The sequence below is a fragment of the Acyrthosiphon pisum genome, chromosome X (assembly GCF_005508785.2).
Source record: "Acyrthosiphon pisum isolate AL4f chromosome X, pea_aphid_22Mar2018_4r6ur, whole genome shotgun sequence".
NCBI lineage: Eukaryota > Metazoa > Arthropoda > Insecta > Hemiptera > Aphididae > Acyrthosiphon > Acyrthosiphon pisum.
Genome location: NC_042493.1, coordinates 31,672,089 through 31,685,435, shown reverse-complemented (window position 1 = coordinate 31,685,435; position 13,347 = coordinate 31,672,089). Strand labels below are relative to the sequence as shown.

The following is a 13,347-nucleotide window of genomic DNA, read 5'->3' as shown; positions in this document are numbered from 1 at the left end:
ACATTTTCTATATAATGCAGGCTCACATATAAATTAGTTAAATAATTGGTGTAAATAGTATTGAAGGTACTTTAAATATAAAATTACAAAAACTTACTCAGTCACTCGTCTTAGGATCAGCTTTGTACGGTGCAGACAATATTACTAATTGATGATTATTAGGTACCTACTGATAATAACCCACATTTGAATTTGATATATTTAGGTATAATAAATATTGCAATACACTTGATCTAACAATGACATATCTATAACAATAACATATAGGTACTCTGTGGAAATTTGATTTTTTTTTTTAAATTTATTAATAAAATACGAAAGAGATATTTTTATAATTTGTTTAGGGTTCGAACGTTTTGTCATTGGTTGCACAACCATACATACTTTAGTAATTTTATATTAGTATGCATTATGGTTTCTTCTGCGTTATTAGCAGCAGAAGATCCGTTGAAAGCAGATTCAGAAAGAAATAACGTAAGTATAACTAAACCTATATATAGATATTGCAAAATATTATAGTTCCAAAAAATTATTTTATATTTATCATAGGTTTTAAAAAAATTTGATCATTTCTTCACGGCAGTTTTCACTCTTGAAATAATTTTTAAAATAATCTCATACGGATTTGTTCTGCATGATGGAGCATTCTGTAGATCATTCTTCAATCTCTTAGATCTTTTGGTTGTTGCGGTCTCACTATTGACGGTTATTTCTAAAATGGCAAGGTATGTAACTTAAAAAAAATTAAACAGTATATACTATTTTAAAATAATAGTACGCAAAATTTTAGCGCGGGACCAATGTCATTAGTAAAAGTCTTGAGAGTCTTGCGAGTACTCAGGCCTTTACGTGCTATAAATAGAGCAAAAGGACTGAAAGTAAGTATAAATATTACAAAGAAATGTTTAAGGATTTTTTTAAAATTATAAAATGTTGTAAGAGATCATTCCAGTATTTTTTGATATTCTCTTAAATGAGTTTATTTCATAAAATAACATACATTTTTTTTTAGATATATACATATAATATTTAAAAAAAAATCAATACCTGCAAGACGCATTGTCATTTTTTTATTATTATTTATAGTAGTTGGTGTTAAATATTTTAAAATTTATGAATTCAAGGAAATATGTTTTATATTCTATTGATGTATAAAGGTATTAGACATATTGTATAATATACCATAACCATTGTAGCAATGATTTAATGGTACATAATATGAATAATCAATAAATTATATAGTCTTAAAGTTTATTATTGATATACCTAAATACTAAGTAGTTTTAAATAATCTGTATTTTGTGTAGTCAAGTTTTGTATTTTAATTTAGAATGAATACCTAATATTGTTATAACTTATACGTAATTAGAAAATAGTAGAATTTGTAATCGTTAGTTTATATGAGTTAGTCCAAGTCTGTTATAAAACCTATGCTATTTAATACGTCTAAAATAGTATATAGACATATAGTTAAATAATAATACACTTTTTTATTGCAGTTAATTAATATTTAATTGTCTTTATCAGTTTTATCCTTAATGCTTAAATAATAATAATAATAATAACAATAATATATCCATAACGTTAATATTGACTTCTTATAATACAAAACCTTTTCAAATATATTATAGAATCATAGAATTTGCCTAAGCGCTTCATTTATCAATAACTTGGGTATCCCAAACATACTATTTTGTTAACATAATTGGTGAACAATTATTATATACCATTGTTTTTTTATTAAAATATATTTTATGTTGCACAAATTTGAATGAAATAATTCAAAATGATACATTATTCATATTGCAATGTATGAATAATGAAATTAGAATGTTTTTATAATTATAAATGTCTCTATATTCTATATTATAATTATATGCACTATGCACCTGTACAGAGTGTCTCACAATGTTTGTCCTCATTCCCACCCGCACACCTACTAAACGTATATATGTATACCGTAGATATATGAATAATTAATATTAGCCCCTTCTAACCAGCCCGCTTTCTGCCAAAACTTAAAACTTGCGTAGGTAGGTACCTACACGAATACTCAATGAACATATTTTATAGTTAATATTTTAATTAATATACATATTATTGTATTTACAATCGGCTTATATTAATCGGCAGTCCCGGATTTTTATGCAAAACTATTATTTCAATTTTTATATATTGAGATGAGTAAACCATAAAATTACATTGAATACAAATCATTGTGGCTCTAATAATAATTTTTTAAATGATATTAATTAGTACAAAAGTTATTGCCGTTTACTAAAGAGAGACACTGTATAAAATAATTAATAATCCAGAAAAAAACTTGATATCGTGCAATAACCTGTTCGTTTTAACTTGCACGATTCAAGTAAATACACAATTCGTTAGGTATGTATTGATTTGAATTCAAAATTTTCAATTTTACATTTAATTTAAAAATTGAAACATAAGTACCTAGTTTTATTATAAAATCATAGTTTATTTAACGTTTAAAAATGGTGTTAATATTTAATAAATTTATCAAATTATTGCATCGATGATAATGTGTATACTGTGTAGCATGTGGTTTCAAAGACTGTACAGTATTATTTATTAATTTGTTACCTTATGCCGTGCTCTTATTATAATATTGGTATATACTATATTATGAACAATAAATTAAAAAAATAATTTATTACATTCAAAAATCTAAATGTTATTAAATAGTTACACTATTTATTTATTTATAATTTGTTTAATTCCTGTATTATTAAATTAAATATTTTTTTAAAAAATATGTGGACATATGTATGTGTGTGGTGTGAGCCCCACCACTGGATCTGTTTATGTTACAGTTACCTACACAATGACGAGGTACACTCGTAACCTACTATACAACACAGTGACTTCTCCTGTAAATTTTTTCTGTGTTTTCATAAAACTAAAATTAGATGACAATATGATTTATAATATTTTAATATTTTATAGAAATAATTATATTACAATAATTTTTATAATCAATGTTATCCATCAGATACTGACTACCTGTTATGATAGTGTATTAATTTTATTTTTTAATATGATATAATATATGCTTATCACTTATCAGCCATACGTTTGAGTTATAAGTTATAACAAATTAAATAATACGAAATGTTTAGCATGTAGTGCAGTGTGTCATTGTTGCGGTCAAAACGATCGGGAACATAGTGCTGGTAACATGCCTTCTTCAATTCATGTTCGCAGTAATCGGAGTTCAATTATTTAAGGTACGACCGATTAGAGGCATAATAATATATCCGTGCCAAATTTTCGTTCCTCATAATGTTATTGCACATTACCCACCATCCTATTTCAATTTTTATCTAATGACATTTTCTGAAACAAAAATTTAACCAAAGTAACTATTTTATTATTTACTTGTTACCTATAAGTTAAATAATTAACTGGCGTCGTGGCATTTTCAACCTCCTAACAATTAATGTTCTGTTTAAAATATATAGGTATATTTGACAATTTACATAGATTGTTCCGATATAAATTTTGTTTTTTAAGTAGAATTGTTGTTTTTATTTAATCGTAAGTATAGCATATACTTACAACAAAAAAAGCATTGCTAATAATTCATAATTATCTACACGATATTAAAATCTCAATTAAAAACCATATTGATAAGATATTATATTCTAAATCTCATAAAATGTTTATTATAGATTGAAATATTATGAGTGAATTATAATATTTATATACTTAAATATAAATGTAAATGTTTTACCATACCTAATATAAGTTGTTTCTTCTTAAAAATGTATTTTTTTTTCATAAATATAAGTAATTAGGTCATTAATATGTTAATTTTTGCATACAAATATTTAATTCAAATTGTATAATGTATATTTTAATTCTTTGGATTATTAATAATATATTGTAATTTGTAGTTTTATGTTACTTTATGAATATTATGACGTAGCTACACATTATACGTCTGTGTATGTGTAGTTGCTTTATTGCTTAATCATATTCTATAATTAAGATTTTATAATCTAAAAATTAGAAAAGTTTTAATTTTAAATGATAATGCCCAATAAATTTGTTGTTTGTTAGTAATTAATAGATAACAATAGGACATTATTTGATAAAAATAAAAAGTGAGATTAAGAGTATTTGATCTCAGCTAGGTTTTCTACCATAATAGACCTATCCTATTCCAATTGTACAGATTATCCTAGTAATCAGATTAATTTTCAGAACACATATTTGAATTGTTTACGATTGCACGCATTACGCATGCACTTAGAAAATTGCCTTTATTGAACTGTTAGAGACGGTATCGAATCCTCTTAACATAAAATCGTTGAATCGATTGAAATGTTAAAAATAAAAAACATTACCTAGTAAAAATACATGCATTGAAAATATATTTAGATAGTTAATTATAGTTTAATTGTAATTATTGTTATTATGAACTTGTTAACATGAGTATTGAGATTGAGACTTTAGTTTTGATTATTTATATTTAATGTTTTGTTATTATATTAATTTTTATCTTTACAAGTATTTACGTTTTTATTCCTCATTTGTGTTTAAAAATAATGAAAGTTTTATATGAAAAGGATATTTATGCTTCATTGTTAATTTAACAGGATTTGGTAGGAAAACAAACAGATTATTTATTAAATTTAAAATATAATATTATTTTATTGTTATTTGTTGTAAAAGGTATTTTGATAAAATACTGTTATTTACTATTTTTATGTTAATATAATTTTTTTTTTTTGATTGTTATACATTACTTATCATTTTAGGAACTAACTTACTGATTTTTTTTAGGATTTGAAACATCCTCTCAATAAAGTTTTAAAAAGTACTCATTTATTTATATTTTTAATTTTATGTTTCTAGTAATTAATGGCAAAATTGTATATAAGGATTGTATTAATATTCACTTGAAACTTGTAGACCACTAGTTAATTGTATTTATTTGATAGTTTTCCTTTTTTTATAGTATGTAGTGAAATGCGTGATAGTTGCAATTAAGACCATCGGAAATATCATGCTGGTTACATATTTACTTCAGTTCATGTTTGCTGTCATAGGAGTTCAGCTTTTTAAGGTAATTCTATAGCTTTCTTGTACAAATAATATATTCTGTAGACATTGTTAAATTTCAAATATTTTGTAATGAAAAAAATTTATTTTGTATACAATTTTATTATACTTAACGTATTATATACTTACTATAACCTGCTATAGGTCTTAAAGTAGGTTTAACGTTTATTTTATATTGTAGTTCTATCGATGCAATCGTATGTAGTTTAGTTAATGTATGCATTTTTAATAGCTAATATTTATATATACAATTTGGCTCATGTGTAATTAATTTCTGATAGGCAAAAGTGTTCAATTTATTTATTTAACAAGACTTGGCAATTTCAAGTAAATAAGTACGATAATAGTAATTGTTATAAATAAGACTTCTTATGTTTTGTTGAATTGTCCATGCAAATCTTAGTTATCAAATCATTATTTTTAATTGTTTTCTTCACAATGTTAAGTTAAGTTATCAATTAAAAATCTTGTCTTTTATTTAACAAATTACCTATAAATTATAATCTTTTAAACATAAACTAGGTATTTGACACTACAATTTTATAGCACTTTTGCATAACAGATGAAACATTATTTTGTAATTACTTTTTAAATTAATAAAAATAGTTAGTTAAATTTGTGAATACTATAGAGAATGTAATTCTTTAAGTATACTGCATGATCTGCATATTTTGTGCAAATTTTTTATATCATTTAATAACATTTTTTTTTACATTTTTTACACGCTATTTTGATATCTCAGAGAATGTTTCGCAAATACTACCATAAAGTATTTGGCCAACACCACCATAAGTGTGTGGTCTATTTATAATATATGTTTTAAGTGTACCTATATTGTAATTTTAATATCGTGTAGAACCAGTTAGGGAGCATGAAACTACCTACTGGTAACGCAGTTTATTGGCTTGTATAAAATATTTTATCAATCGTTTACTTACAGCATTGTTGTCAAAATCTATATTTAACTATAACCCACTTACCTAAAAATTATGATATTTATAATTATAATCTGTAACTTAATTTGTGCAGAAGAGATACCGTTGTAACTAGGATTCGACTACAATAGGTATTATGAATTTTGTTATGCATCTGTTCAATTGGGAATCATTGTTAAGCTAATCAAAAATACCCATCTAAATGAAGGGGTTGTAATATTATGGTTGTTTCTACTACTATAAAAATTGAATTTTAATTTTTAAAATCGCCAATTTCAAAATGCGCTTTGATGTCTATTTTAAAATGTCTATTTTTTGTCCGATTTTGTTCAATCATAATGGTCCGTTTTTTAAATATGATACAACAAATATAATAATAATAACTCCTATCTCTAATGATGTTTATTGTGCATATTAATCATTTGAACATAACTATATATAATAGGTATTTATATTAGCTATGACCCTATTCGTTTGTAACACTTATCTACTAATAATTAGTTGTAATTTGCATGTTTTAATTTGTCGTACGCACGTTAATAATTATTTAATTTATTCACATCCTATTAATATTAATTTTGTACATAAGTACATAACCTTTTAATTACAGTTAATCTTTAGCTTGATTATTACGACTTTAATACTTCAATACTTGATTCCTTTATTTTTACTCTAAACATTAATATATTTTAATAATTATTTTATGTACTTATGATAAAAATGTTGTTTGAGATTTTTGTATGATTATAGGGGAAATTTTTTTCGTGTAATGATCTTTCCAAAACTACAGAATTTGAATGCCAGTTAGTATTAAATATAATTTAATTTTTACAATACTGCATTTTTTTATTTCACATACTATATTGAGTTTCATTAATATAATTTAAATTGTGAGATACCTATTATTTAATGCTTAAAATATTATTATTTATTAGTACCTACCTCATTGTTTCATATACTAAGTAAGTAGCTTTTATTTTATAGAGGCTTGTACCTAACGTTCGACCACGGTGATGTCGATACTCCTAAAAAGGAAGATAGAAAATGGGAACGCAACTCGTTCCATTTTGATGATGTAGCCAAAGCTATGCTTACTCTCTTCACTGTATCCACATTTGAGGGATGGCCTTCGTAAGAATGTGTTTATTATTTGTATATATCATTAAAAACATTGGTTTATTAATGAAATGTTATTTTCGTATTATAGACTATTACAAAAGTCAATAGATTCCAATGAGGAAGAAAAGGGTCCGATACACAACTATAGACCAATCGTTGCCGCATATTACATCATATATATAATTATAATAGCGTTTTTTATGGTTAATATATTTGTTGGTTTCGTTATAGTGACGTTTCAAAATGAAGGAGAACAGGAATACAAGAATTGCGAACTTGATAAAAACCAAGTAAATCATACGACATTTTATATTTTTAGTAAACACGCTGAACATAAATATTATACACCTGTCATGTATACCTATATTATGATTTGTTTTTACTTATAACGTATTCTTAGAGAAACTGTATAGCATTTGCACTGAAAGCCAAACCAGTCCGTCGTTACATACCGAAGCATCGATGTCAATACAAAGTGTGGTGGTTCGTGACGTCACAGCCATTTGAATATACCATTTTTGTGTTAATTATGGTAAACACCATTACACTTGCAATGAAATTCTATAGACAACCACAATACTACGATAGCATCTTGGACATGTTGAATTTATTTTTCACTGCAGTATTCGCACTGGAATTCGTATTCAAACTAGCGGCTTTTCGTTTCAAGGTACTTATTCTTAATTTAGTAATCTAATAAGATTTTTTTCAAACTTAAAGTCTGAAAATATTTTAGCATAAAATTAACAATTATTCTGAAAACTTAAAAGTATACCTACTATTGATCTTCTATCTACAATCACAGTTTTGATGTACCTCCTACTAATAATTCTGTTGACCAAAGGCCAGATTTTCAGGGTGGTTAGAGGCCTTCACCTATGTATAACATATTTTATGTCAGTGAATAAACGTTACGGGACCGGGTGGTAGTTTTGTGGTGTGGTTACAGAATAACCTACTTATTTGGAACCTTGTTCTAAATATTAAATTTTCAGCTATAAACCAATTTTTCGTAAAAATTCCCGTTTTTTTTTAAAAATTTTATTTAGTTTTTCCCTACGATTTTAAAATTATTAGATATTTTTTACTTTTGACCCGCTAAAGTACCAACGATATTCACATTCCTATCAGAAAAGATGTTGTGTAAGAAAATCTAAGCATTTGCACTATCCTAAGAGGTAATGACAGTCAATAAATAAAAAAACACGCATCATCGTAAAATCAATACATTCGCGTTCCCCTGCTGCGGTTGGTGACACCAACCCGCGTCCGGCATGTCACAGCGTCTCCACGGACGTCGGGACGTGCCGGGCTCAACTCGCTCTCTCTGGTAGCTAGTAGCTACTCCCAACGCGTACATACGTACCGCATCTCATTTTTAATTGTTTGATTTTTTTTTAGAATTATTTTGGCGATGCATGGAATGTATTTGATTTCATAATTGTACTGGGAAGTTTCATAGATATCGTTGTTGAAAATTTGTCCGTATGTATTTGAGTATTGCGCGTATAGTACATTTATCAATAGGTATATTATTGTCAATTTTTATTTTTTATTAGCCTCCTAATATCACTAACGCTCCAAAGAAAAAAGAAAGAAAATTGTCGATTAACTTTTTTCGACTATTTCGTGTTATGCGTCTCGTTAAGTTATTAAGCCGTGGTGATGGTATTAGAACATTGTTGTGGACTTTCATAAAATCATTTCAAGCTCTACCATATGTTGCACTTTTGATTGTGATGCTGTTCTTCATTTATGCAGTCATTGGGATGCAGGTAATAGTTTCAATCATTATTATAATGAAATTAATTTTTTTATTTATGAGTACATACATTTTAAATATTATGGAATAAAATATGTTGTGACAGATTTTTGGGAGAATAGCAAAAGACACTGAAGATTCTGCAATCCATAGAAACAATCATTTCCAGACATTTCCTCAAGCAGTTCTAATTCTTTTCCGATCTGCTACCGGTAAATTGATTAATTAGTTTATAATTTTACGTCATGCCTTAAAATATGAAGAAAATTAATTATTTCTTAAATAGGTGAAGCTTGGCAAGATATAATGATGTCATGTGCTTACCGACCGAACGAAGTTTTCTGCGATAACGAGGCTGATAAAACTGATGATAATTGCTGTGGCTCTGACTTTGCTTTTCCATATTTTATTTCATTTTATGTGCTGTGTTCATTTTTGATCATCAATTTGTTTGTCGCAGTTATAATGGATAACTTTGATTATTTAACAAGAGATTGGTCTATACTTGGACCCCATCATTTAGACGAGTTTATAAGGTTGTGGAGTGAATATGACCCCGACGCCAAAGGTAGAATAAAGCATCTGGACGTAGTAACTCTGTTGAGAAAGATTTCACCCCCTTTGGGATTTGGTAAACTATGTCCACATCGAGTCGCGTGTAAGGTACTTAATTTTAATTATTGTCAGTATCTAAACTAATTATAACTCATTATCCAATAATCAATATTAACTGGAATATGACACAAATATTTTTAAATCAATATTTAGAGACTGGTTTCAATGAACATGCCATTAAACAGTGATGGCACAGTTTTGTTTAATGCAACATTGTTTGCTGTTGTTAGAACATCATTACACATTAAATCTGAAGGCAACATTGATGATGCCAATGCAGAATTAAGAGCCGTTATCAAAAAAATTTGGAAACGAACCAGTCCAAAACTATTAGATCAAGTTGTGCCACCTCCAGGAGGTACAGCGTTTTTAACTTTGTTATAGGTAATCGTTTTCAATATTCATTAACCAAAATGTATTATAATAGTTGATGACGAAGTCACTGTGGGCAAATTCTATGCAACATTCTTGATCCAAGATTATTTCCGACGATTTAAAAAACGAAAAGAACAAGAACTCAAGGAAGGCGATAAAGAAGCTCGTAATACTGTTACTCTCCAGGTAGACATTGCTAAATATGGAAAATGTATAATTGTATTTTACACTGAGCAAACATTATTTTTATAGGCTGGCTTACGAACTTTGCATGATGCTGGTCCTGAAATCAAACGGGCTATATCTGGAAACCTTGATGAACTAATCGACGATAATCCTGAACCATCACATAGGGTATTTATTCTAATCATACATATCAATAGTTAATGCATTTTAAAATACAGTTCTAAAATCGTTTATAAATTTGAAGAGAAATCATACGCTCTTTGGCAGCGTTTGGTCATCGATGAGACGTAGGACGGGCAGTTTGAGACGGTCATTTAGAGTAAGCAATACTCATTCGAAAAAGAAGCATGTAAGCTACGCACTTGATAGACTGTGATTTCGGTTTTTGATCAAACATGATATAAAACTAACAGTTTTCATGTTTTCTTACTAATTACAGTTACTAAATATATGCGCGTAGTTAAAATTTTTAGGCTTAAAGTTGAAAGTTAGGTTCTGAAGTAGTTGTTACTGTTGCTAGTGAACTAACAATATAATAGCATTCATATAATAATATTATATATTGATACATTCGGCAGTTGAATAAGCTTAATAATATATAATATTATACTGTATAGTTATAAAATGCTTGATAGTTACATTTGGAATAGATTTTAGATCCTACACATACGCATCTAACTCTACTGCATTTACTAAATCGACTAATTGTGTGAATAATAAAAATTATTCAAATATTCCTAATTTATCATTTAATAATAATATAGGTAAAAGTAGAAATTGTTTGTAGTATGTTCCATTGAACTACAATTTTAAAAAGCACAGTTTTTATTATAGGTGCTATTATGATAACCTATCTATTTGAATACATTTAAAAGTTTAAATTATGGAAAAAAACATGATTTAACGAGCTATATAATTAGTTACCTATATCCACCTATGTGAAATATTTATGTTGATTTACTTTACGAATTTTTAGTAAATAATCAATAGTGTCTACTACAAAATTAGTCAACAAATTACTTAAAATATTAATTTAATAATTTATGATTTTTCACTAACCTGATTAATATAACAATAAAAAGTACCATTATTAATTTTAAATTATTAACCTAAACTAAAATAAACTTAATTATTTTTAATACAGACTTAAATAATTGATACCTACCATAAACCTATCCATGTTCATTTATAGGTACATCCCTACAAATAAACAATTATAGTACGTATTTAGATTCAAAATAGATGAATTATAATATTACACGTATCCACTGAATTAGTTTAAAAATGCAAATTATGAAAATATACAAAATGTCCAATTATAACAACTCAGATACCCACAAATAGAAATAGATTTTATTCTTATATCATTTGTGCGTATTATGTGCATTAATTAAAAATATAAAACAAATTTATGAATGTCTTCAAATATACTAGGTAGTGATTATTATTGTTGAACTAAAAAACTAATAGTTTGTTACGTATCTAAAATTTATACTAACCCCCGGTGTCCAATATGGAACATATTGTTTGTTTATTTTTAAATATATAATATTATAATATTTATATAACTACCTTATTATTTTCTAATATCACAGAAATTATACATTTTTTCAGAAAAATTACTTACAAGTATCAGGAAGAAATGTGACAAAGGTATTTTCTATGATCTATATTATAATACTATTAATTTAATGTTAACGTTACCTTATTTATATATTGATTGACCAAAAAAAAATAAAAATAATTGCCCGCGGGTTATTCTACTCTAGCTGTCTCCGTCGAGTTCAATCGAAGTAGATTATTTACCGGGCAGCTATGCAAAACAGCGGCGAGATACCAAAATTCAAAATGGATCTGTTTCACTACATAGGTAAAATGTTATTCAAATTCATAATATTTTTTTTTTTTGTATTAAAAGATTTTTATTCAATCTGTTACTAAAATAGAACAATAAGAACAATTGATGAATTAAATAAAATAAAATAAAATAAAAATAAATAACGACAGATTAGACTGAGTGTAGAGGCCTCCCAGCGGAGGTACTACGACATAAGAAGGACTAAATTAGAAAATTTAAAATTGAATAATTATTTCGTAGTTAAAAATTTATAAAATTTTCAACCTTTATATCTAAAGATTGAAAATGTAAAACAAGATTCCACGTAAGTAGTTAATTCTGTTACCAAAAAATCTAAAAAAAAACATAAACACAGTTTATTTTTATAGTAATTTTAAGCTCAAATTTGGACGAAATTACATAATAAAAAATCTGGAATAACTATTTTAGTTATTTTGTTGTGATTGTATAATATTATTTGTGGGTACTTGAAACTTCTAAAGTATACTATTATATATCTATGATAGTACCACGATTTGTTGTTGATGTATAACGCGTTATAAGTACCTAATGGATATTGTGATATGATTAATTTGGAATTTATTATAGATACCTATTATTGGTCATTTTTTTTTTTAATACCATAGATAAGTATATAAGATACCTTATACCTAAACTGACATACCGTCTCCGCTCAGAATCGTTTTTCTTATCCAGTGATATTATATCACGGAATTCAAATTTAATACTATCCATTATATAGTGAGCCACTTGTAACCTACTATACAGCAGAGCGACATCCACTTATCCACCTTTTTTTAGTTTAAACATAATAATATAATAAAAGGTAGTAAGTTTCAAAAGGTAGTATGTTTCAAAGTACTTAACAAAAAAAAAATAACTGTGCATTTAATATGACATTTTTAGGAATTTAGGCGATAATAACAAAAATGTGGGAAATATAATTTCAAGTAGACTAGACGACAAATCTGTTTTCAGAATTCTTATCGCTTCATTAGATCAATTGGTTTGTTTGTCAAAAAACACGTCTAAAATACTATGTCACGCGTGTGTTAGACAAAAACGGAAAATCACGGTATCGAATCCCCTTAAGTAACCATGACTACGAAAACCTTACAAAAAATTATTCAGAAAAACAAAAAACGTGTATTCAGCTCAAAAACATATTTGTGATAATACATATAACATAGGTATATTAAATTTAAATATATATTATGTAAGTACTAAATTTAAACGTTATTAAAGGAGCACACAACACAAAAAAAAAAATTATTTAAATTATTTTTAAATGTTAAATTATTGTAACTATGGCTATATGAAATGATTTGGTGAAAATCCGATGTAAAAAACATTATTACTTTAAGAGATATTAAGAAATGTAAAATAGCCGCGTGACGGTTATTGGGGCC

General features: G+C 26.6%; 1 protein-coding gene across 1 annotated transcript in view; it reads left to right on the top strand.

Moving 5' to 3' along the window:
- The window catches only part of LOC100160955 (voltage-dependent calcium channel type D subunit alpha-1), a 34,013-nt gene extending 22,028 nt beyond the window's left edge, over window positions 1-11,985 (top strand). The window contains exons 20-37 of the mRNA XM_016807019.2: window positions 345-474; window positions 550-725; window positions 776-878; window positions 3,141-3,248; window positions 6,774-6,826; window positions 7,008-7,154; window positions 7,231-7,432; window positions 7,543-7,812; window positions 8,544-8,627; window positions 8,702-8,917; window positions 9,011-9,116; window positions 9,191-9,567; window positions 9,673-9,877; window positions 9,947-10,080; window positions 10,147-10,248; window positions 10,325-10,429; window positions 11,695-11,733; window positions 11,850-11,985. Coding sequence (XP_016662508.1) covers window positions 345-474; window positions 550-725; window positions 776-878; window positions 3,141-3,248; window positions 6,774-6,826; window positions 7,008-7,154; window positions 7,231-7,432; window positions 7,543-7,812; window positions 8,544-8,627; window positions 8,702-8,917; window positions 9,011-9,116; window positions 9,191-9,567; window positions 9,673-9,877; window positions 9,947-10,080; window positions 10,147-10,248; window positions 10,325-10,429; window positions 11,695-11,733; window positions 11,850-11,954 — 2,662 coding nt within the window. The 3' untranslated portion in view covers window positions 11,955-11,985. The remainder of the gene's footprint in view (window positions 1-344; window positions 475-549; window positions 726-775; window positions 879-3,140; window positions 3,249-6,773; window positions 6,827-7,007; window positions 7,155-7,230; window positions 7,433-7,542; window positions 7,813-8,543; window positions 8,628-8,701; window positions 8,918-9,010; window positions 9,117-9,190; window positions 9,568-9,672; window positions 9,878-9,946; window positions 10,081-10,146; window positions 10,249-10,324; window positions 10,430-11,694; window positions 11,734-11,849) is intronic.
- The last annotated feature ends 1,362 nt before the right edge of the window (window positions 11,986-13,347 follow it).